The sequence below is a fragment of the Sceloporus occidentalis genome, unplaced genomic scaffold (genome assembly GCF_023333645.1).
Source record: "Sceloporus occidentalis isolate IW3139 unplaced genomic scaffold, rSceOcc1.0.p SCAF_2, whole genome shotgun sequence".
Lineage (NCBI taxonomy): Eukaryota > Metazoa > Chordata > Lepidosauria > Squamata > Phrynosomatidae > Sceloporus > Sceloporus occidentalis.
Genome location: NW_028316982.1, coordinates 242,487,679 through 242,513,008, shown reverse-complemented (window position 1 = coordinate 242,513,008; position 25,330 = coordinate 242,487,679). Strand labels below are relative to the sequence as shown.

The following is a 25,330-nucleotide window of genomic DNA, read 5'->3' as shown; positions in this document are numbered from 1 at the left end:
CCTTTATAAAAATCTCCAAACACAGAAAGTATGGTTAGGGAATATGCTTGAAGGCAACTGAATATTGGTGTAGTATGGGAAGCTGCTTCTGTGAGCCAGGATTCAATTTCTTTCTCCTCCTCCTCCTCCTCCTCCTCTGGTTATATTGATCTGAATATACTGTTCCAAACAAAAATCCATCAGTGATACCTTTATTGGCCAACCAAAATGCACAATACACTTGTTGCAAGCTTTCAAAGCTCCATGGGCTTCTTCATCAGACAAGATGTTACAAACAAAACAGGAGAGAGAGAAAAAACAACAATTGGAGATGTTAGTCAGATGCCTGCATGTTGTTTCAGTCCTTAGTAAAGATAGAGAGAATATCTTTTACAAGCAGGCTCCTCCTCCTTCTGGCCATGCGGATATATTGTTATTACTGTGGCTGCTTCCTGCCCCTATTGTTATTGGATTTGTGTGGCTACCATTTCTCAGAAAATTATCAAAGCAAATACTGATAAGTAATGTCTGAAATGAAAGTGATAATTTTAAACAATATTTCCAGCAGCCCTGTGAATGCAAAGAAAACCAGTACAGCAAGCAGTGGAGACCATTATGTAACGTTGTGGAGAAATTATCTTATTCTCTGCTTTGGAGTTGCAAAACCCAGTATTATGAGTCCTGGACATCTTCGTGTTTCAACTCCAGAGATCATGGCTACCACGCCTGATGGCACTGTTAGCTATGATAACAAGGTAATGTCATACTTAATTTGAATGACTTCTGCGTCCTATAACAAAAAGGTCCATTTATATTGTATAGTTTTGACCCAATATTCAAGCCTGCTTTTTCAGTGCATTTGATGCGCTTGTTACCTGCAGTGGAGATTCCAAGAAGATGCTGCAATGTATATTCAAAGAATATGAATAATTACCAGGCTGTGTCCTCCTAGAAAATAGTTCTACAAAAGGTCTAGAATGAATGGAGAGGTACCTTTGAGATTAATTGCCAACCAGAATTGGCAACATTGACCTTGACCAAGATCAGAAACTTCAGATAATAATAATAATAATAATAATAATAATAATAATAATAATAATTTATTTCTAGCCCGCCCAATCACGAAGAATCCAGGCGGGTTACAACAGTAAAATACATCAAGTTACAACAGAGTTAAAAAAAAATCTCAAACCCTAGACCTACCCCCCATTCCCAGTACTAAAACAGAATTAAACAGTCATAGTATAAAAACATTAAAAACATTAAAGACATTAAACAAAAAAATAGGCAGAAAGATAAGCGGGGAAGAATAGACAGATGAGGGGACAAATATCTCTATATCTGGGGAGGGTAACTAAGTTAGAAAGGCCTGCCGGAAGAGATCCATCTTGAGTGCTTTCTTAAAAGCTGTCAGAGTGGAAATATGATGGATCTCCTCTGGCAGGTCTTTCCATAGTTTTGGAGTAGTAATAGAAAAGGCCCTCTGGGAAACAGATGTTAGCCTAGATTTTTTTGGCTGTTATAGATTTCTTCCAGATGACCTTAGTGTGTGGGGCGGACAATAGGGAAGAAGGCGTTCCCTCAAGTACTCTGGGTCCAAGCCATGTAGGGCTTTAAAGGTAATCACCAACACCTTGTACTTTGCCTTGTACTAATAGGCAGCCAGTGCAGGGACTTCAAGACCGGTGTTATATGGTCATTCCTAGAAGTTCCCGTAATCAATCTGGCTGCTATATTTTGTACCAACTGAAGTGTCCGAACTTGACACAAGGGTAGCCCTATGTAGAGCACATTGCAGAAGTCCAGTCGAGAGGTTACCAGTGCATGTACTACTGTTTCCAGGTCCCTCGGCTCCAGGAAGGGGCGCAGTTGGCGTATCAGACGAAGCTGATAACAGGCGCTCCTGGACTGTCGAATCCACCTGAGCTGTCAGTTGGAGCGACGAGTCAATGAGCACCCCCAAACTGCGGACCGAATCCTTCAGGGGAACTGTGACCCCATCCAGAACTGGCTGACACAACTCCATTCCTGGATTTGGGGTTCCTATAGCAAGTACCTCCATCTTACCTGGATTCAGCTTGAGTCGGTTTTCCCTCATCCAGTCTATTACCACCCCAAGACAGGCATTCAGAGGAGAGATGCCATCCTTAGTCACTGCTTCAGTCTGAGACATAGAGACATATATTTGGGTGTCATCAGCGTACTGATAACACCCCGCCCCATGTCTCTGGATGATCTCGCCCAGCAGCTTCATGTTAATGTTAAATGACATTGGGGACAGAATCACGCCCTGAGGGACACCCGATTTGAGCTCCCTCTTGGCCAAACAACTGTCCCTAAGCGACACCATCTGGAACCTGCCCGAGAGGTAGGACAGGAACCACTGCAATGCAGTGCCTCCAATACCCAACTCTCTCAGTCGCTCCAGGAGGATACCATGGTCGATGGTATCGAATGCCACTGAGATGTCCAAGAGCACCAACAGGGTCACACTTCCCCAGTCGATGCCCAGACGGAGATCATCGACTAAGGCGACCATGGCAGTCTCCACTCCGTATCCTGTCCTGAATCCAGTTTGAAATGTTACATAGGGACAAGTTGGATACTTTCTCTTTCCCTCAGCAATTAAGCCTATAAGTGAATTGTCATATTGCAGCATGGGCCTGGGAAGTCCTAGAAATTTCTTTAAATTTTTGTTGTTTGACTGTTAATCATTCAGAGTCATTATATGGTGGACTTCTGGGAACTTCAATTTTAATAACATGTAACCTTTTAATTGACACTGGTACCTCTATCACAACTTCTATACTTTTTGTTTCTAATGAAGAGCTCTTCTAAAGTTTTTAGATGGCATGTTTGCTTTGTGGAGATATCGCATGGTATTCCAGTTGTATCACCAGCTTAACTGAGCTAATTTGAAAATTATTTTATTCAGTTACCAAGGTCATAGAGACATGTTGCCAAGATGCCTTTTTGTGGTAGGGACTAAAAATGGGAAGTATGTTGATCTGTTTATACACGCATACCATTTGTGTTACTAACACAAATTTTTCATAACTATTACTGGTTCATCTCTGAAATCTTTGGATAATACTCCACTATTTGAGAGGAAGATACACAGCAAAGACAAATTAATTCCCACTACAAAGTAATGCATCACCACCTTACAGTTACTGTATCTTCAATCCCACCAGAAAGAGGCAGGATTTTTACTGCAGCGGGCACTTGTTTCAATTTCAGAATACTCTTAAATGATCTTAAACTACCTTTAGGATACTAGAGCATTTTGTTGAGTTCAAATCTGGGAATGTCTTTCTTCTTCCACATTACGTTTCCTTTTCTGTGTCATGTCTTATTTAGATTGTAAGCCTGAGGGCAGGGGCTGCCTTGTAAGCCTATCTTGTAAGCTGCTTTAGGAACCTTTCTGGATAAAGGGCAAAGTATAAATGCTGTAAGTAAGTAATTAAAGAAATAAAGAACTCTGATCAGTTGATATCCAGTCCATGTACATGCATCTATTAAAATCTTAGCTCCATTTACTTCAGTTTTCACAATATTTTTAAAGCACAGGACGACTCTATCTATCTATCTATCTATCTATCTATCTATCTATCTATCTATCTATCTATCTATCTATTCGCTTTCTGGGAAAGGTTTCAAATTGTGCATGCATTTGCCCTTAATGTGTGAATTTTGTACAGTATGTGATTTTTGAGCTAGCAAAAGTATCTGAGTATCTTGAAAAGTGCAGTATTCAAAGAGTCACTGTATTCTGATCTGCATATCAGTCTGGGAAGTGTAAACTAGGACAGTTTGCTTAGAATTGTGGGCCAAACATAATTCTCCAGGATCCTTATTCCCAGCTCATCTCCTCTTGGACAATCTGAAGTATTATTGGCTGGTATTCTCATCTAGTTTATCTACTGAAGCCAAGTTGGTACAGCTCTATAAGCTGGCTTTATACATTGCATAGGCATTACCTAACTTGATTGTCATTCATATTGCTTCTTTTATATTTAATCTATTTAATCCTGACTTGTACTATGTGACTTCTTAATTCATCAGTGACACTTTTAACTACTGTATATGTTTTGCAATCTGTAATTTTTCATAATGCTTTAATGATTTTTAAAAAATTCATTTATTTTTAGACTATAGGAACGCCATCTGTTGGTACGTTGTTAAAGCAACTTGTGCCTTTGATGAGACTTGAAAGCATAGAAATTACTGAGTCACTTGTACTGGGCTTTGGAAGAACAAATTCACTTGTTTTCAGGTATCTATATGGCACTTATTTCTCATGGCTCAAGTTTACTTTAGTGTTAGTGTGCTAAATTTTAAAGGCAACTATGTATACTTTTCCCCTTCCTAATACATCAATAAGTCATAGAAGTATGTATTGTATGTACAGCGCTGTGTAAATTTACAGCGTTTTATAAATAAAGGTTAATAATAATAATAATAATAAATTATTTTATTACATAATTATAATATGAAATGATTTTTTTTATTATGGTATACTGGTACTTTGTTTAATTATTTTCTCTCTGTTCCTGTCTCAGTTTGAAACTGATAATATACACTCATCTCTCCACATTCGCTGGGGTTAGGGGCACAGGACCCCCGTGAATGTGGAAAAACTGCAGATAACAAAAGCACTATGTTTTTACCGGAGAGAACACCTCTCTGGGAATCTCTAGGTCCTCCAGTGCCACTCTGGGGTCAACATCTGCCAGTTTTTGACCATAGAATTGTGCTGGAGGAGCTACTAATGCCTAGTGGAGTGTTCTCTCTAGGAATCTCTAGGTCTTTCAATGCAACTTTTGGTTAAAGTTGACCATTGAGTTGCACTGGAGGACCTAGTTATTCCTAGTGAGAACATATTAATAAAATCTGTGAATGATCAAATCCGCAAAAGTCAAAGCCACAAATGTGGAGGAACGAGTGTATATCAAAATAAGTGGACCGACGTTGGGATGACCCTGCTGTATTCTCCCACTGTTATTTCAACCCCATTTAAACCAGCATTGTTTTGAGTCACATACATGTTGCAACAGTGGCGCAACTTTTAACAAAGCTCTGATCAACATGTGAAAGAAGGCATGGACATGGCCTTACCCTTCACTGTTGGACAGTACTCTGTATTGACTGCCCTGTGGTGTACACAGTTACATGGTGTGTCCATGTAACAAAGAGAACTTGGCATCCTTTGTCCAGACCATTCCTTATTTATTGGAGCAATTGCATGAAGATCCAGCTGCATGTAGGAACAGGGCAATAAAGAATCCACTATATTTACTGCCATGAAACTTGATTATACAGCTGTTCAATTGATGGAGACAAACAAAGCACTTTGTTTTTAATCTAGGGAATTAGTTGAAGAACTTCATCCATTAATGAAAGAAGCATTGGAGAGAAGACCAGAGGTTGGTTGATGTAATTGAGCTTTACATGTTTAATAGGTAACATGTTTATAAAAGTGAGGAACAATGAAAAGGAAGAAAAAAAATACTTGTCAGTATTGAAAAGTGATACTAATTTTAGATTTGTCAAGCTTTTATTGTAGTAATAATTATAAATGTGCATCAAATTATTTTATTTGAAAAATTAAATAGCAATTCATGATGGTTTATGGAATTTTGTTGCATGTAATGTGTTCCTAGCGGTTTACAATCCCTCTGCTTCATAATTAATTTTAATGCTCAAACTTCCTGTCCCCAGTGAGAGGGCAGGTTTCAGCGTTGCAGAATCTGCTGTGTTTTACTAGCACTCCCCAAGGCTGCATCCACACTGCAGAAATAATCCAGTTGGATACCACTTTAACTCTCACAGCTCTATGCTATGGAATTCTGGGAATTACAGTTTATTGTGGTATAAGAGCTCTCTGACAGAGAAAGCTAAATGTCTTACAAAACTACAGTTCCCAGAATTCCACAGCATTTAGCCATGACAGTTAAAGTGGTGACAAACTGAATTATTTCTGCAGTGTGGATGTAGCCTCAGTCTCATCTGGGGCTACATACAAAATGGTTGCTCAACTGTAAATTAGGATGGCCTACATACATAGTACTGTAGACCAGGGTGTCTCACCATTTAATATAGACTTTAAGGCGGGATACATACCGCCATTTAGTACGTCTTCTATACGTACTAGGGTTAGGAAGGGGCGGTGCTTCCGCACCCCCCTAACCCTAGTACGTATAGAATACGTACAAGATGGCGGCGCCCCTTCCACATGGGCGCCGCCATCTTTACGTACTGGACGCATAGCGTCCAGACGTGTCGCGGCGCCTGTGACGTCGCGAGTCCGCGCCAGGCGCCTCGCGACGTCATAAAGGCGCCGCAAGAAGAAGCTCCATTTTGGAGCTTCTTTTTTGCTCCGCGCGGGAGCCGCGCGGTTTGACTGCTGCGGCTCCCTCGCGGAGCAAATGGCGCCGGCGGGAGACCGCTGCAAAGCGGCGGTCTGTATCCCGCCTAAAATTGTTATTGTTAAATAATTAGATCTGTGCTGATGTATTGCAAATGTAATAGTGAGTCCCAGTTTACTTTCTGTCCATTCCTGTTCTAGTAGCTAAAGAACTTGACAAAGAATTGATCCAAGTGGAAATCCCTACCATATTTTCCGGCATATAAGACAACTGGGCGTATAAGACAATCCCCCAACTTTTCAAGTTAAAATATAGACTTTGGTATATACTCGCCGTATAAGACTACTCCTGGAAGGTGGGAGGAGGCCAGCAGTGATCGTGCCAGGACACGGAGCAGGCTGGGTGCGCACATCAGGCCACGGGGCTCTCTTATGGCCTCTGTGGAGACCTGGGCCTCCTTGGAGACCTGAGAAGGCAGGAGCAGGCTGGGCATGCACCAGCTTCAGAGGACCTCTGAAGGCCTGGAAGACGGGATGAGACCGACGGTGATCGCGCCAGGCCACGGAGTAGGCCGGGTGCGCGCCGGGCAGTGCTGGTCTCTTGTGGCCTTTGTGGAGGCCTGGGCCTACTCGGAGGCCAGGGAAGATAGGAGCAGGCCAGGCATGCGCCAGCTTCAGAGGGCCTCTGAAGACCTGGAAGGTAGGAGGAGGCCAAAGGCGATCATGCCAGGCCTCATTGCTCTCTTGCGGCCTTTGCGGAGGCCTGCAGAGGCCTGGGAAGGTAGGAGCAGGCCGGGCGCGCACTAGCTTCAGCAGACCTCTGAAGGTCTGGAAGGCAGGAGGAGGCCGGCAGCACGCGCTGGGCTGCAGGTCTTTCTTGCAGCCTGAGCAGGCTGGGCTTAACCCGGCGTATAAGACGACCCCCGATTTTTAACAAGATTTAAAAGGGTTAAAAAGTCGACTTATATGCTGGAAAATACGGTAGTAATACCCTTTTCAGTAAATGAAATGAAAATACAAGATGAAGCTCTTCCTTCCTTCCTTCCTTTCTCTCTCTCTTTTCTTTTCCTTCAAGCATTTCTAGTGTGTAGCCTAAGTTTTTCTTTTTCTTTATGGTTTGCTCTGCGTGTGCTGAAAACTTAAAATAGGTAGTTTGAGAACAACTATTGAACATATTGTCTGTTGCACCATGGCATTAGATTTACACCACTAATGCAAAGCGATCCACTGTGTAAATCTTTCTCTGAACTGTTTCTTGCAGAAAACATGTAATCTACAGTGTTGTCTGCATGTACTACTAAAAAAGTTCAAATATGTCAGAAGGCATTATAGCAATAGCAATTACATTTCTATACTGCTTATCAGTGCACTTAAGCACTCCCTGAACGGTTTACAAAGTGTAAGCTAATTGCTTCCAACAATCTGGGCACTCGTTTTAACGATCTCAGAAGGATGGAAGCTTGAGTCGAGCTTGAGCCCTTTCGCTGGTACTGAACTCGAAACGTTATGGTTTGTGAGTGAGTTGGCTGCAGTACAGGCATTTAACCACTGCGCCACCAGGAGCATCATCTCTATAAACACTGGCTCATGGCCTAGGCACAATTTTATTTTATTTTTAAGATTGGCTTCTGTGTAAGATATAATTAGTATCACTACTTTTTTCTTCCAACACAGAATAAGAAGCGACGAGAGCGACGAGATTTGCTGCGGTTACAGCTACTGCGAATTTTTGAATTACTTGCTGATGCTGGTGTGATAAGTGATAGGTAGGATAATGGTTTGCTGATGGAAGACTGCCCTGTGATGGTACTAATAACTCCTTGCTGTTATTACAACTTTTTCATGTCTATTAAATACCTCCTTTTTTACAGTCTTGTAATGTTTTAAATGTTATAGTCTACCTAGACTTGTTCTTGTTTTATCTGAATTGTCTTTTTTAACACTTTCTACTTTTTTATATCATAGTACCAATGGAGCCTTGGAACGAGATACCTTAGCACTTGGAGCCTTATTCTTAGAATATGTTGACCTGACTCGAATGTTGTTGGAAGCTGAAAATGATAAAGAAGTGGAAATTCTTAAAGACATGAGAGCCCATTTTAGTGCAATGATTGCTAACTTGATTCAGTGTGTGCCAGGTATGGAGATGTGATGATCATGTAAATTATAGAATTACAAAGATTAAAAGAAAGGACAGGATTTGACAAAAACATAGTAGGGATCATGTTGGGTATAGGAGAGAAGGATGTGTCATATAGTGCGTAGGAGTATAGAAAAGTATATATACTAAGGAAGCATGACAATAAATGTATAAATAAATCACCCATTCATTTTAAGGAAATTACATTTAAAAGCTGCTTCATTTGTTAACATTTCTGCTTAGGAGATATTTTTCATGTAGAACTTAAATGTATAGACAGTTGTATTTGGCTAGTGTACAATGTGCATTTGTTGATAAGCTATCATTTACAGTAAATGGCTGCACAGTGGTTTACTATTCTAAATAGTGTGGACTTTTGTAATGGAAGCATCCTAAATTGACTTGCATCCTAGTAGCTCAGCCTAAGTGGGTTTTGGCTGCCAAATGGTTGCTGTAGAGACTGCAAAGGAACAGTTGGCTTTCATCTCCAGACAACTACCTTCTGTCACATTAAATGATCATTGTTTTTTTAAAAAAAATCATTGTAGCATAGGCTTTATTTAGCTATGTTTATGGCACTGTGGGCTGAATGAATGCTTTGCAAATTGAGCAGATTCCATTTATTGAGATAGTATAAAAGGCTTCTACCTTATGCACTGAAGGCTTCTTTTGTATTTATTGAACATATCCATTAGATTCATTGCATGGCCTACAAAGCATTAAACTTAACTGTGTTGAACACTGCATGGATTCTACTGCACAGTTACCATCTGAAACAATAAAGCATTCCTTTTTTTAACATGGCATTACCTCACCATTAATATAGAATTTTAGTTTCATTCCTTATACAGTTCTCTTGCACCAAAATAACCTTTTCCATTTCTCAAATACAGTTGTATTTAGATTCAACATAGCTATCATTTCAGATTATTCAGATGTGCAAAACATAATGTGTGTAACCCAATTCAAACTCTATGCAGAACAGAAGATTAAGGTCATCCCATCCAGTTTTCCTAGACTGTAGTTGTCCCTACCCACTTAGCAATTACACATTGCAGTTCACATTGGCATAGGCAGAACTTGGCCATGCTGGCTGGAGAATTTGGGGAGTTGTAGTCCAGAACAAGTAATATTTCCAAGCTTTTCCAAGTAGGCACATTACTTGTGTAAACCACAATGCAGATAGGCCCTAACATCTAAAAAAATCAAAAACCAAAATCATAGGTCTGAACATCTACAAATCAAAATGTATAGAATTTACTGAGAGCCAGCATGGTGTAGTGGTTTGAGAGTAGGACTAGGAATCTGGAGATCAGGTTCAGTTCCCTGCTCAGCCAGGAGCCCTGGTGGCGCAGTGGTTAAATGCCTGTACTGCAGCTACTTACTCAAAACCACAAGGTTGCTAGTTCAAGACCAGCAAAAGGGCTCAAGCTCGACTCAGGCTTGCATCCTTCCGAGATTATTAAAATTAGTACCCAGATTGTTGGGGGCAAATTAGCTTAGAGTTATAAACCGCTTAGACACTTCTTAGGCGGTATGAAGCGGTATATAAATGAAGCTTGTTTGGGTCTTTGGGTGCCTTAGGGCCGCCATAAGTCAGAAACATCTTGAAGGCACACAACAACATAGAATTTACTTAACAGCAGTAGTAGAATTTTATTTTGTATAGTTCTTTCTTGTATTTGAAATGTGTGTTATTGAGTTGTAATCCTTATAACAACTCTTTAAAGTAAATAAGTATACTTACCCCATATATTATAGTTGGGAAGCAGATTCAGACTAGCAACTTGTTGATTTACAGCTTTGCCTTTTAGCTATTATAAGCTACAACAGCTATCTTTGGACATTGTTTTTGTCCATATACTCTACCTGTATATGTAAAATCCAATTGGAACTGGAGACAAATATTGTATATGGTCTTTATGGCCAGAATAATCTACACCCAAAAATGGAAAGGAAAAAAATACTCCAGATATAGACGAATGTGTAACAATATGTTAACGGTAATAGAGCTGGACAAATTAACACACTGTATAAATGAGAAATCATTGGAAATAGTAGAAAAATAATAAGAATTACTCATAGAAAAACTATAATTATTATAACTGTAAGAATAAATGGAGCTGAACAAAACAGAAAGTGTGTGTGTGTGTGTATATATATATACACACACACACATACACATATTAAGCAAATCATACAAGAATCTCAAAAAACTAAGAAATCAATAATACACTGAAGCTAGACATAATAAAGTACAGGAGAAATAGAAGTGGATAATGGTAAAAATTGAAGTCACACATACCAGAGGGACTAGGTTCAGAAATAGAAATATAATTTATAGAGATTATAGTTTAATTGTAATACAAAATATCAGTTTATAATATATGTTAATTATAGAGCAACAAAATGCAACACTCTTTGTTTTTAAGTACACTGTAATAAAATAAATTTTAAAAAATCAAATTTATGAATGTCAATTTATATAAATTTGGTGTATGTATATAGAGCTGTATATAATAAGATTTGTGCCCTTATTGTGGGCCCAGTTTATAGCTATTTGAGTCAGTTGATTGTTGGAGAAGCCCAGTGGAAATGATTCATCCATTTAATTTTCTTGTTGATGATTCTGGGATCTGCATTTTTATTTATGCATCTTCAACCAGAATATGAACACCAATGACAAAATTAGTATAGTAACAGAATTTGAGTATCTGTCAAGTATCTCATATAGTTCTTATAGTCACATAAAAGTGAATTCTTGCAAAGCTTCTCAATGTGTACATCCAGGAAAATTATTCTGCCGGTTATCCTAGGGCCACAGAATTTTACACCTTAATTTTGCTTCTGTTTCCCTCTGCTTAACAAGTTTTTAAGGATAGCTTTATGTTTCTTCACTCAGTTCACCACAGGAGATTTCTCTTTCCTCAGCAAAGCCTGAGGCACCACCTCTTCATCTTGTTTAGTCAGTGGGCTGGACCTTTCAGTATCATGTTTACGCCTCTGGATCGTTACAGTGATAGAAACCACCAGATCACAAGATACCAGTACTGTGCTCTAAAGGTACATCATGATTGCTTCCACTGTATAAAAGTGTCCATGCTAGTTAAACTCTTCTTAAATATAGAAAACTGGAAGAGGCTGAAATTATTAGCTTCATTTTTACATAAATAATGTGTTTTCTCCTCCCTCACGCCCCAAATACAATTACCTACAGTATTTGCCTTGTGCCTTAGTCAGTTTTTGTGCAAGATTGGTAGGTACTTTTGAAAATGGGGAAGGTTAGCATTGACAGGAACATTTTAAACCTCTGATTTGCTTTGAGGCAGCTAAAGTATATTGCTGAATTCTTGAGCTTAATTTGAAAACTGGTTCATATATATTTTCCATGGAATGTTAATATGAGGCAAAATGAGGTGAATATGACAAAGATGGAAGTCACTGTCAGTTTGATTAATATATTGTAGGGATTTGGTGGGAGCTGAGTGTAGTTAAGATAAGAGTAGACTGATTAAGGCCATAGCGTAATGACCGAAGTGATAGAAGTCCTTTTATCTGACTGACATGTTGGTGGGGGTTGTGCTAGGATATATTTAGATTAATACATTTTACGACATCTAAATTTACACTTCACTTTTTCTACAGCAGCCTACCTTTGGTTCTTTTAATATTTCCATTACTACATTGTTTACTATGTTATTTTGTGTTTAGAATGCAGTGTTCCTACAGCATATAATGAAGAACACATTTAAATAAACTAGTAAACAGAGTGTGTTTAGTTACATTTGCATAACCAACCCTTTTGCTTTTGCTGTCAGGCAATGTCAGCGGTACTATGCTGTGGCCCAGTATTTGACAATGTGGGTCTTTCCCCTGATGGCTATCTCTACAAATGGCTTGACAATATTTTAGCTTGTCAAGATTTACGGGTGAGTAACTCAGCAATGATAAACATTTTGAAAATAATTTTGAATGTGTTGTTTGTCAAATGCTGTCTACTTGAAGACAATGAGTCTTCATGGCTTTGCTGTTTAGCATGGCAAACAGTAGCATCAGTGTACTGCATACAAGAAAAAATAATCTGCTGCTATGCCTGCACTCTTGAAGTAGTGAAAAGATTTGTATTATGTTTTGTTTCAAGACAAATTCTTTGTGTGGTGTATTAATCTAATCTTTTGGCTGAGAAGTACTCAAGGCATTTCAGTGCTCTACAAATCAAAAAGGTTAAGGGCAGTATAATCTCAATATGTGTTTGCCTTTCTGTTTGGAGTCTTTCCAAACCACATACCACCCACCTGATTGCAGGCTCTGTGAAATGCTAATGTGAAAGCACTTCCTGCTAACTGGAAATAGCTGTTGGTGAATCAAATCAGTATGAGTGGGCAGATATTTAGAGTACTCCAGAAAGGTACTAGGCTTAGGATAAAAATAAGAACACTGTCATATGCTGTCAGTGTTTTCTTTGTAGGTTGGGTCTCTGCCACATGAAATGAGGTTGAACCTGTTTTAAAATGCCCTCACAGAAACCGTTTAACAGTGGTTCTTGTGTATATAGGTGGAGCAGTTCATATGTATTTGGAGTTAAATTTGACAACTGAGTGAAATTGCCCAACTTCATTCATTTTTAATGTGTTATTCTACTTTCAAGGTTTAACCTTAGAATAAACTTTGGAATGTTTTGATGGCATGGTGTGGATGAGCAGAAAGTAGGCATGAACAACTAATAAGATAGTAGAATTCAAAGATATAGTCTTGTTAGTCTGAATCAGAATGGAAAGGGATCTTGTAGCAGATTTGAGACTAACTGAGGCTGTATCTACACTGCAGAATTAATGCAGTTTGACATTGCTTTAACTGCCATGGCTCAATGCTGTAGAATTCAGCTACTTGTAGTTTAGTGGGATATTTAGCCTTTTCAGTCAGAAAACTCTGATGCTGCAACAAACTACAAATCCCAGGTTTCCATAGAGTGGAGCCATGATAATTAAAGCAAAATCAAACTGCATTGATTCTACAGTGTAGCAACAGTCTGAGAGAAAGCAGTTGGTAGCATAAGCTTTTGGAGACTTAAGTCTACTTCATCAGATGCATCTGATGAAGTAGACTTAAGTCTATAAAAGTTTGTGCTACCAACTATTTTCACTCAAGTTAGTCTTGAAGGGGCTACAAGATCTCATTGCATAGTAAACTGGTAGGATTAGAGCAATGCCAAACTGTAGGTGCAGAGAAATCTGTGTCAACTAGAAAAATACAAAAGCTAAACACTGGAATGCTAGATTGTTTGTTCATATGTCACTTCTACACAACCATAAGATGTGCAGACATTTGAAGATATATCTGTACCTCTTATGACTCATCCTTCCTACTCTTATTTATACTGTGTTGTGATCTGGCATAACACCATGCTCATACAGCAAAGAACAACTGTACCTTAGAACATTTGCACTTGCTTACTGCTTCCAGCATCATTAGGATATCTTTGAAATGCTAGCACATTTCAAAGCATGATTGATTTGTTGCATCTACAGTGCATTTCATCCAAGCGCTCACTTTAGAGTGAAGGAATTGTTGACATTGGATAGTGTTGTGGTATATATAGGTGAAGTGGCTTGAGCATTGCACTAATTCTCTGAGGACCAGGTTTTGAATCATCGCTCAGCCATTGAAACTCACTGGTTGACCTTGGGCAAGTCACACTCTCTAGTCTCAGAGGAAAGCAAAAGCAATCCCCCTCTGAACAAATCTTGTCTATAAAATCCTGCACAACCTTACCTGGAACTAAGGGGCTCAAGAGACTGCCCCTTTGGAGCGGCCTGCATCCGCCGCTTTCTCACCAGATTGGGGCCATCAGAGGGCCTAAGTTCCTTCGAAATCAGTGAACTTTTGACTGGATATGTATAGGAGTGGGCTGCAAGTCTTTCAGTGATTATTAGCGTTAAAAGATAAAAATAGTATCAAAATCAAAATTATTTATTTATATCTACATTATACATACATACATACATACATACATATATATGCAATAATAACAGAATACTTGTTACAGATACTGAGAAACCAAAGGAAGCTGGATGGCCGTTGTTTGTTTGTTTTTTCCCCCTTCCAGTCCTTTTCCCCCAAAAAAGTTCTTGTCCTGATAGGCTTTGAGCTGATTCAGCTGGAAATTTCTAATACTCTTGATTATTGATACAAATATTGGTCAAGGTCTAATGGTGCACATTTGTGTCCAGTACTGTCCCCTTCTATTTTTACTGAGGACTCCTTTGGTACAAAATGTGCTTCAAAGGGTTTCCAAGTCCTCCATAGTAGGTTTTTAGGGACAGAGTAGGTTTTTAGGCACAGAGAGTTAGGAGGAGAATCATAGAATCATAGAATCATAGAATCGTAGAGTTGGAAGAGACCACTAGGGCCATCCAGTCCAACCCCCTGCCATGCAGGAAATCCAAATCAAACCATCCCTGACAGATGGCCATCCAGCCTCTGTTTAAAGACCTCCAAGGAAGGAGACTCTATCACCTTCCGAGGAAGTGCATTCCACTGCCTAACAGCCCTTACTGTCAGGAAGTTCCTCCTAATGTTCAGGTGGAATCTCTTTTCCTGTAGCTTGCATCCATTGTTCCGGGTCCTGTTCTCTGGAGCAGCAGAAAACAAGCTTGCTCCCTCCTCAATATGACATCCTTTCAAATATTTAAACAGGGCTATCATGTCACCTCTTAACCTTCTTTTCTCCAGGCTAAAGAAGAAGTCTGATTCTGGTGAAAGAATCAGGATCCAGCAGACACATACGATTTGATCATGGGCATTATGAGTTATACTTCAGAACAATATGCTATTTTCTGTGTACTGTATTCAGGTTCATCAGCTTGGCTGTGAAGTTGTTGTCCTGTTGCTCGAGTTAAATCCTGACCAAATAAATCTCTTCAACTGGGCCATAGACCGATGTTATACTGGATCATACCAACTTGCATCAGGATGCTTCAAAGCCATTGCAACTGTGTGTGGAAGCAGGTACCAGTAATTCTTTTTGTTAAGTTTTTAAAATGTAGATACAGGTATGAAATCAGTTTCTCATAGAAACAGTATGTACCTCAACTATATAACAATGGCAGTTGCAAGTACAAGTATGATGGGATCAGGTGGAGAACAGGGACAGACATATTTTCAGGAAGAATCCTGAATAAAACCAGCAGTTTGTTTTGTTTTTGTTCTTATATACTCTTTTCAGAAATCGAATTGCTCATTTGAAGATTCATAGGGAAATGGTTCCCTATAGGGATCAATAATTCTTCAAGTATGAAATGTTAGGTACTTGCAGTTAAATAACTCTGCAGGTTTTAGATAGGAATAAGTTAAATTTGACCATTTGAAAAAATATATAATCTCATGTTTATTTACCTTTTGCTAGTGTACCTTGTGGATAATCATGCTCTAGAAATGATAGGACAAAACCACCAGTGAGAAAGTAGAAATGAATAAACATTTTCTTAGGCAGAGGGCCTGAGGCTAAGCAATTCATCTCTCTACTTTTCTTAGAAAATAGACACTTATGTTAACTTGATGTCATACTGGAGGGAACAAAACCTGGGGCCAGATATGACATGTTTGCAGTGAATATTGCTATACTTCTCTTGAAAAAATTCTAGTATTCTTTGGCAATATTGTTATCATTCTTGTGAAAAGCATGGGAAAAATAATAGAAGTAAATATATATCTTTGAAAAGCATCAGGTAAAAGAAGAAGTAAGTACTAATATAAATCCAATTAATTCAGTGAGTCAGCTCTAGTTGGGACTAGCTTTTGGATTTAAGTCATTGGCTACAGGTACACAAGAAAACTGAGAAGCTTTGTGGCATGTGGAAAGAGTAAGAATGAATGGGAGTAAGAATAAGGCAGACAATGTAGGCATTGGGCTTGGTAGCACCTCTAGCAGGACAGATGGAGAGTACAAGAACCTGCTGTAATATTTTAATTTTCAATACATGTTTTTAATTGTTTTTAATTTATTGATAATATAAACACATTTTAGTTCATGCAGAGAGTGGGACAGGGTATAAATAAAGTGAACAAAATGTTTTTCATATGACAAGAACATTTTTCATATGTTTAATATGTTTTCATATTAATTGTGGTCTTTGTTAGCTTGCTAGTGAGAATGAAGTGTTAGACATTAATATTTCGTTTTTCTGCTCTACCTATATTGATTATTTGTTGATCGTTGTTATGAACTACTTTGAAAATGAATTTAAAAGTAACATATGGATAAATTGGATTGTGTTGATGGAAGAGGAGAATAGAAGAGGCAGATAGCTAAGTGAAAAAAGGATTAAGGAAGTAAGAAATTCTCTTGATATAAGGGATTCAACAAAGAAAGGGGGGAATCCTTATCTACCTTACAAGATGTTTGGATAAAACGATGTCTGGAGAGACATGTTATGGGAAAGATGGTAAGGTTTAAATAGCAATATTTTTAAACAAGAATGACTGTGTGATAAACAGCAATTATTTCATTGTTTCTTCTTTCAGAAACTATCCTTTTGATATTGTAACACTTTTAAATTTGGTCTTGTTCAAAGCATCTGACACGAACAGAGAGATTTATGAAATTTCCATGCAACTCATGCAGGTATGATTTTTTTTAATCCTTTGAAACTATATGGAAAAGCAGAGAACTAACTTTCTTACCTTCATGTATGTATTAAATGCTAGTTTTCCTCTTTGACACTATGCAAATATTTCAAGCATATTTTGATAAGGATCTAGTGGTTGGCCATTCAAGGGAGGGCAATTAGGCTCAGATATGGAGCAAAGGAGGGTTCTGAGTAAGAGGCTTTTATTTTCAACAGTATCCATAGAACAAGAATACACATTGTGGAACTCTGCTGGAGGAGGCTTAATAAGAATTTGGGTGTCTTGGGCAAGGCAACTCAGTATTGTTGACGTGGGGAATGCAGGTCCTGAACATAGAAGTTGTAGGGACAGATAGGGCAGTGTTCCAGGAAATAGTGAAATAACAGAATGAAAGTTGGGCACCACAAGGGGCCATTGACTTATGATCAAATTCCTTGCTTGATCTGGCCGATGCTGTCAGTAACACACTGAGAACCTATACCCACAGGCAGGACATCATAGGATAACCCTGTGGTATCCCACCTGTGGTTTCAGCTCATTCCTGCTCCCAGGCCAGGAAGGTAATGGGCAGGTGTCCACATGCGCACACACCACCACCACGTTCCTTGTAAAGGCAGAAGCAGGACATCTTACTTCACCCATGTGTTCAGGCGCCCCCCTCCAATGTCACAGGCTGCATCTGGGACCTTCAGAGGGAATATGGTGGCTGCAACAGCATATAAGGGGCTGAGCAATGGGGTCTGCCAGATTCATGGCAGAGTTTTCAGAAAACTCAGTAGCAAACAGCTGATCTCTTCTGGGCTGGGGTCAGGCCACAACCACTGGTTTTGCATTAGGCCTGGTTGATTCCAGCATGAGGCTGTTGGCTTGTGTTGTTTGTTTAGGACAACGCCAGACCAGGAGGAACATGGCCCATGTGTTCAGCCCCTGAGAAAGTAAGCAAGTGACAAGTAACCCCAATATTTGGGCCATGAGGTTCTTTTGGCCTGGCCACAAGTATAAACGATGAAGCATCTTTTGCCAGTTGGAAAATTGTTGGCAAAATCTGTAGATAATCTTATGATATTACAGTTGGCCCTTACTATCTGCGGGGGTTCCGTTCCAGCTCCCAGGTGGATGCCAAAAACCACGGGACGTCAAGTCCTGTAAATTTTAATGAAGGTGTGCATGCATGCAGCTGCAGGTATGTGTACATGGTGCCATTAGGCTTGCCGTCTGTGGATTGTTCAACTCCGCTGATGGCAGGCTCAAGGCTGGGGCATGTGGGCTGTATCTTCTTTTAAAATCATAATCAACATGCTGAAAATCTGAAACACTACTTTCATGTTTCACCTTTCTTATAGATTTTGGAGGCTAAGCTTTTTGTTTATTCAAAGAAAGTAGCGGAGCAAAGACCTGGCAGTATTCTTTATGGGACTCATGGTCCTTTACCACCACTTTACAGCGTATCACTAGCTCATTTGTCCTATGAACTGGCAAGAATGTATCCTGAGCTCACACTTCCATTGTTTTCAGGTACAAATTTCTATTTATATTCTTGAGGAGAGTGCACTGCTGTAAAGATGCTTATTGTCTCACTGTGGAACACCAAGAAAGGCCTATTTTAATGAAAGTACTGCACTTGAGTAGACCTTTCCATTTATTCTCTTGTCTTTCCCCTCTGCTTTGTGCCAGGGGGAGTAGAGTAGAACCTTAATTGAGTGTTCAAATGGTTTAGTTAATTTTATTTTGTATAATATTTTAAAATATTTTTCTTGTTTTATATAACTGTATATGTTCTGCAAATTTGGAATTTTGATCAATTTTTTATCAACACATTTTAGTACTTCCCTTTGTCTGTTGGTTTTCCTTATCATCTGTTAGCTGTAACTGTAAATTCCTTGTGCTTCCTTCCATAGGAATAGACTTTTTGAATGCTGAATAGAATTTTAAATTTTTATTTGTCAACTCTGTGTTCACGCTTTAGAAAAATCTGGAATGTTAAGCTTTTCAGACTGTGATGTTGCTTTTCAAGCAATAATATTATGCTTGAATTATGTTAATATTAAATAGTTATTATTAAGTATTTATACAGTGCTCTTCAAATGAAACAACTCCAGTATCAACTTTAAATAAGTTTTAAAAATGAATAAAGAAAGAGAGCACCTGCCCTCTGACTTAGTTTAAAAGATACAAGGAAAAAAGGAATTTCATCTTTGCTTTTATGCTTTTAGAGATTATACTGTCTTTCATTGTATTAAGGGAATTAGATAAAGAAATGGAAAATGAGTGGTCATTTGATTGCTAGAAACATAATGCAACATGTGTAATTTATCTCTGTTTGAAGACATTTAAAAGTAAAGGTACGTGATAGAGTACGCAGTTGGTAAATGTCTTGTAAACTTATAAGTCTAGAATCCTGTGAATCTTTTTTGTTTGCTTGTTTGTTTTTAGAAGTAAGCCAGCGATTCCCAACAACTCATCCTAATGGGCGCCAGATCATGCTTACCTACCTGCTACCATGGCTTCATAACATTGAACTTGTGGACAGCAGGCTTCTCCTCCCAAGTTCAAGTCCTAGCACTCCAGAAGATGAAATAAAAGACAAGGATGGGGAAATAGTTATGACATGTGAACTAAAGGGAAGTGGCTGGGGCTCTCCAGAGGCCACATCACTGGTGCTTAATAATCTAATGTATATGACTGCTAAGGTAAGCAAGCAAATACTCAGATGCTTGTCAAATATGAATCCCAGTGTTATTTTTTTTTAATGAGTGGTACTTTTTTATATAGATAGAGAGGCTGCATCTACACTGCAGAAATAATCCAAATTGATACTACTTTAACTACCATGGCTCAATGCTGTGGAATTCTGGGAATTGTAGTTTTGTAAAACATTTAGCCATCTCTGTCAGAGAGCTCTTGTGCCATAACAACTATTACCAGAATTCCAAAGCATTGAGGCATGGCAGTTAAAGTGGTGTTAAACTGGATTATTTTTGCAGTGCAAATACAGCTCTAGAGTCTAGACACACTTTCTCCAAGCAAGATTGCAGGTGTGTTGTATCTTCCTCCCATTAATTTAACAATAGCCATGTGAAGTAGAGTAGGCTTGGCTATCCAGTGGACCTTCTGTCTAAATAAATATTTATTTTGATTGATTTGCACTATTGAAAATATTTCTCAGCCAGTCAGGGCTTTGTCAATGGTCCCAATGGTGCTATCCATTCTAAGGCCACCACTCTGCCCATTATATCACACTATCCCTCTCTTGGTTCTCTCAGTATTTCTTTTAATATGCACTTTTTACAAAAGTCATATTTCATCTGATCTGTTAGGGATTTTTTCATATTAAGTGTATTGTTTTGTTGTTTTAAGGAACGCAGTGGCTCAGCGGTTAAGACGCTGACTCTGACAGCTGCAAGAGCGGCAAGTTGCCAATTAAAGGCCCAAGTGCTGTGTGATGGAGTGAGCTCCCATTATTAGTCCGAGCTTCTGCCAGCCTAGCAGTTTGAAAGCATGTAAAAGTGCAAGTAGATAAATAGGTGTTGCTTTGGTGGGAAGGTAACAGCGTTCTGTGGAGTCATGCTGGGCACATGACCACAGAGTTGTCTTTGACAAAGCTGGTTCTTCAGCTTAGTAATGGAGATGAGCACTCCTCCTTGCAGTCAGACACAACTTGACAACCTTGTCAAAGGAGAAACTATTAATTTTTTTGTTGTTGTACCTATAATGTCTCATCTTGATAATCTGATCTGAGTCAGAAAAAAAGAACAGTTCTTTTTTTTAAAAAAAACTGATTGACTACAGTCGACTCTTCATGTCCATGGATTCCTTATCCATGAATTATCCATGCCTTGAAAATATTCAAAAGATATATACATTTCCAAAAGCAAAGTTGGTTTTGCTCTTTTATATAAGAGACACCATTTCACTATGCCACTGTATTATCAGCGGCTGCTCCCACCCTGTGGAACTCCCTTCCATGGGAGACTAGGCTGCCCCCCTCACTGCTGGCCTTTTGCAGGCAGGCAATGACATTTTTGTTTAAACATGCCTTTTGAGATCTGGCAGGCTTGGTTTTATTGGGGGATGAGAGGGATGGTCTTGGATTGTTAATTTTAACTTTGTATGTTTTACATTTTATATTTGTAATTTTTATATTTTTATGACTTTAATTGTACAACTTTAACTGTTTTGTTTTATGTATGGTAGCCACCTTGGGTCCCACTTTGGGAGAAAGGCAAGATAAAAATTAATTAATTAATTAATTAATTAATTAATATTTAATGAGACTTGAGCATCCACAGATTTTGGTATCCAGGCAGGTTCCTAGAACCAAACCCCAGTGGATACCAAGAGTCTTCTGTATTTCAGCTCTTAACTTCTCTGGTGTACATTTTGCACATTTTAAAAGAAAATTTGCTTTACTTTTATTGAGTTTAGTGTTTTATGTTTCCTTTTAGTATGGAGATGAGGTTCCTGGACCTGAAATGGAGAATGTCTGGAATGCTTTAGCCAACAATGAAAAATGGAGCAACAACCTGAGAATAACATTGCAGTTTCTAATAAGTTTATGTGGAGTTAGCAGTGATACTATCCTTTTATCTTACGTAAGTAGTTTATTTTCTTTTTAAATCTTGTTGCATTGTTTTTACTGAACAAGATAGCATCAGTACAAGAATGAACTGGACTACAGCAGTTTGGTCTCTGCATTGTAGAATCTGGTTAGCAAAAGCATGGATAAATAGGAGAATACATTTAAAAAAAACATTGTGAAGTTCACTACAAAGCTTCTACTTTGTCATATTGTAATAAGGATTTCATTAAAGTAAGTGTGAAATCCATAGCAGTTGCCCACTCCTATCTTATGTCATTACAATTTTAAAAGTATATTTGCCTCTATTGTATTTATTGTGTGCATTTCTAAATTATATTTTGTAAAACTTGCTAAATACTACTTTTTCTTCAGATAAAAAAAGTTGCTATTTATTTGTGTCGGAACAATACTATTCAAACAATGGAAGAACTTCTGTTTGAGCTGCAGCAAACAGATCCAGTAAACCCCATAGTTCAGCATTGTGACAACCCACCATTCTACCGTTTTACTGCCAGCAATAAGGCTTCAGCTGCTGCTTCTGGTAAAAATTAAAGATTTACTTTTTATTTGTGAAAACACATTGTGTAGAAAGAAACTAGGACGCGTTACAGACCGCCCCTTTGAGGCAGCCTGTAGGCGCTGCTTTCCCCGGTGTATCGGGGCCTCAGCTGCCACAACGGCAGCCGCTGAGGCCCCGATCCGCCGCTTTCCAGGCTGCAGGGAAGCAGCAAAAGGCTCCTTCCCCGCAGCCTGGAAAGGGGTGTCCTTGGGGCTTCAAGCCCCAAGGACACCCAGTGGCGGTGGGGAGGAGGAAAAAGGGCCTGCTTGGCCCCTTTCTCCTCTGCGTCGCAGGGCGCAGCCGTCTGAAGGCTGCACCCAGCGACGCAAACGGAAAAGGAGCTCCATTTTGGAGCTCCTTCTGCGGCTGGGGAAGGGGTGCACTATTTGCCCTGGCGTGGCGTGACAACATCACGTCCGCGCCGTCCCGTATAGAGGCGGCGCGGTCGTGACGTCATAATGGCGGCAGCCATGTGGAACGGTCGCTGCCATTTTGTGCGCGCTCCGCGCGTGCTAGGGTTGGGGACGTCCGCAAAGGACGCCCCTTTCTAACCCTAGCATGCACGGAGCATGCATTTTAAGGCCCGTTTGTAACGGGCCTAAGAGTATTGTTAAAAACTTGTTGTTGTTGTTGTGTGCATTCAAGTTGTTTCCAACTTAAGACAACCCTAAGGAGAATTTTCTTGGAAATATTTGTTCAAAGGGGGTTGGTTACCATTGCCCTCTTCTGAGGCTAAGAGAAAGTAACTTGTCAAGGTCACCCAGTGAGTTTCTATGTCCGAGCATTGATTTGAACGCTGATTTCCACAGTTGTAGACTAACACTTAAACCACTACACCACACTGGCTCACTTTTAAGACAGAGAAAGATGAAGATGCCAGCCACAGATGCTGGCGAAACCGTCAGGAATAAACTCTTCTAGAACATGGCCTCATAGCCCCCAAAACCCATAAAAAATGACAGTGAAACAATTGAGCTGTACACACTGGCTGCTGTTTTGAGGAACCATACACTTTTTAAACCTTTGTTTAGCATTGTTAACATCTGTGAAGTAGAAAGAAAGTGACCTACCCTGACAACGTGCTATGAGAATGAAGACTGAGAATTTTTCTTGCCACCCTCAGCATTCAGGATGAGACAAATCTAAGTCAAAAACTAAATATAAAAAGGGGAGACCTGGAGGGAATATGGAACAAAGGATGCATGTGGCACAGCAGCAAAGATTCTTTATTGTCTCTTCTTTCTCACCACAATGAATTAATTTTTCAGTGCTGGGTCACAAGGAGAGAAAGCATCCTCTGAGCCTAGTTTCCATCCTCCAGCCATAACACTGGAAGAGAAAGAAGATGTTTTGTTTTCTTTCAGTCTAGATTGGTGATTAGGCAGTTGGGAATCAAAAGCGTGGTACAACAACCTCTCTAGTGTGTCTCTTCCAGAAACTTTTGTTAATTGCTGAGGAAGAAGATTCTCAAAAAGTTTTTACCACAGTCCAAAAGCCTGCAATGAGGTGTCCTCTCCAGTGACTACAAGGAAATAATGATGTGAGCACCCTGTTGTGGGATGCTGGCTGAACCCTCCAGTTTACCTTTGAAATTACTGGGGTTTAAGGAAGGGCTCAGAGGAAGCTTTTTCTGAGCCTGATCCCTCACTTCAACAGCACAGTCACTGTTGTGGTGTGAAGAGAGGGAAAGGGAATGATGTTATTTTCTAGATTACTGCATTACACTCTTATAGCGCTGCTTTAAATGCTCTGGCTGCCTCCTGTTGCATTCTGGAACTTGTAGTTTAAGGAGGGGCATTTAGAATTCTCAGCCAGAGAGCTCTTAGACCTCACTGAACCACAAACCTCAGAATGCTACAGGAGGCAGCCAGAGCAGTAAAAGTGAAATAGCAGCACTATAAGAGTGCAGTGTGGTAATGTGGTGTGTGTGTTTTCTTCATAACTAGATATTAGTGTTCCACATGTAGTGAACAATGGTGCAAGCTGTCATTGCATAAAGCCATTCAATGCTTGGATGTTTCCCCCCCTAATTTGAATAAAAAACTTTTAGAATGACTTTATATAAGCACTTCATTTTTTAAAAAAAATATGTAAACATATTTGCTTTACATATACAGGAACTACATCAAGCAGTAACACTGTAGTTGCTGGTCAAGATAGTTTTCCAGATATGGAAGAGAGCAGAATTGTGAAGGACACAGATGAAAGGTTTGTAATCTGATGAAAACTCCTAATCAGTCTCTCTTTCTTAAACATTAAGTCCCTCAGCTAGAAAGGCTAGCTCCTCCAGTATGAGCATACTGTTATAGCAAATGTCTCATCTAAATATCATTCTCTCTAATACCAGTCTTGGGTGGCCTGATGCCTATTAGTTTAGCAATAAGAACTGGCCACCCAAAAACAAGTTAATATTTTCTGCGTACTTGGAGGAGTTCCCACATATACCGAAATACGTTGGTTTGTAAATTGGATGGAACGAAAACAAAAACAGATCAACAAGGACCTATGCTTAGTGGCTACCCGGATTTAGGGATGTTGAGGGTGTCCATTGTGAAAGAAAAAAAGGGGGGGATGGGGTTTGGACAGGGAACTGGCATGCTTGAGTACCTAATAAAAGTGGTAGCTGTGTGAATCTGCTGCTGCAAAAGCAACAGACTCGTTAGACAACTTAAATAGATTAAAAAATATATCACAGCACAAGCTTTTGTGGACTGTAACCTACTTCTCATCACATCCTTGCGGGGAGGAGCTGAGAATCATGGAGAGTTGCAGTGCAGGGTAGGTAGATCTGGAATTCAAAAAAGTAACTTTTCCCAGCTATAATTAAGAATTTAAAAGTTTGTAATCCTTGAAAAATATTTCTGTCCCCACTGTATTATAATAAAGTGCAGAGGGTTGAGCTGGAGCGTAATGGAAAGCTAATGCTTTTTGTATGAAAGATCCAGGGCTCAGCCTTCAGTAAGATTCCTGTCTAGAGAGCCTCTGGAGTAGATAAGACAGCATAGACAGTACAGAATTTGATGAATCGATGGTCTGACTTGTTATCACAGAGCTTTCCAGGAATAGGGGCCTGGGTTT

General features: G+C 39.4%; 1 protein-coding gene across 6 annotated transcripts in view; it reads left to right on the top strand.

The window, feature by feature from the left end:
- The window catches only part of FRY (FRY microtubule binding protein), a 279,770-nt gene that overhangs the window by 179,444 nt on the left and 74,996 nt on the right, over positions 1-25,330 (top strand). For 5 of the 6 annotated variants that reach the window (XM_089512531.1, XM_089512527.1, XM_089512530.1 and 2 more), the window contains 14 exons: positions 545-734; positions 4,131-4,255; positions 5,348-5,405; positions 8,021-8,112; positions 8,312-8,484; positions 11,389-11,549; positions 12,305-12,415; positions 15,340-15,494; positions 17,010-17,109; positions 18,458-18,629; positions 19,548-19,804; positions 21,560-21,706; positions 22,066-22,234; positions 24,370-24,460. In XM_089512531.1, coding sequence (XP_089368657.1) covers positions 545-734; positions 4,131-4,255; positions 5,348-5,405; positions 8,021-8,112; positions 8,312-8,484; positions 11,389-11,549; positions 12,305-12,415; positions 15,340-15,494; positions 17,010-17,109; positions 18,458-18,629; positions 19,548-19,804; positions 21,560-21,706; positions 22,066-22,234; positions 24,370-24,460 — 2,001 coding nt within the window. The remainder of the gene's footprint in view (positions 1-544; positions 735-4,130; positions 4,256-5,347; positions 5,406-8,020; positions 8,113-8,311; positions 8,485-11,388; positions 11,550-12,304; positions 12,416-15,339; positions 15,495-17,009; positions 17,110-18,457; positions 18,630-19,547; positions 19,805-21,559; positions 21,707-22,065; positions 22,235-24,369; positions 24,461-25,330) is intronic. The other variant, XM_089512529.1, reaches the window with a different exon arrangement.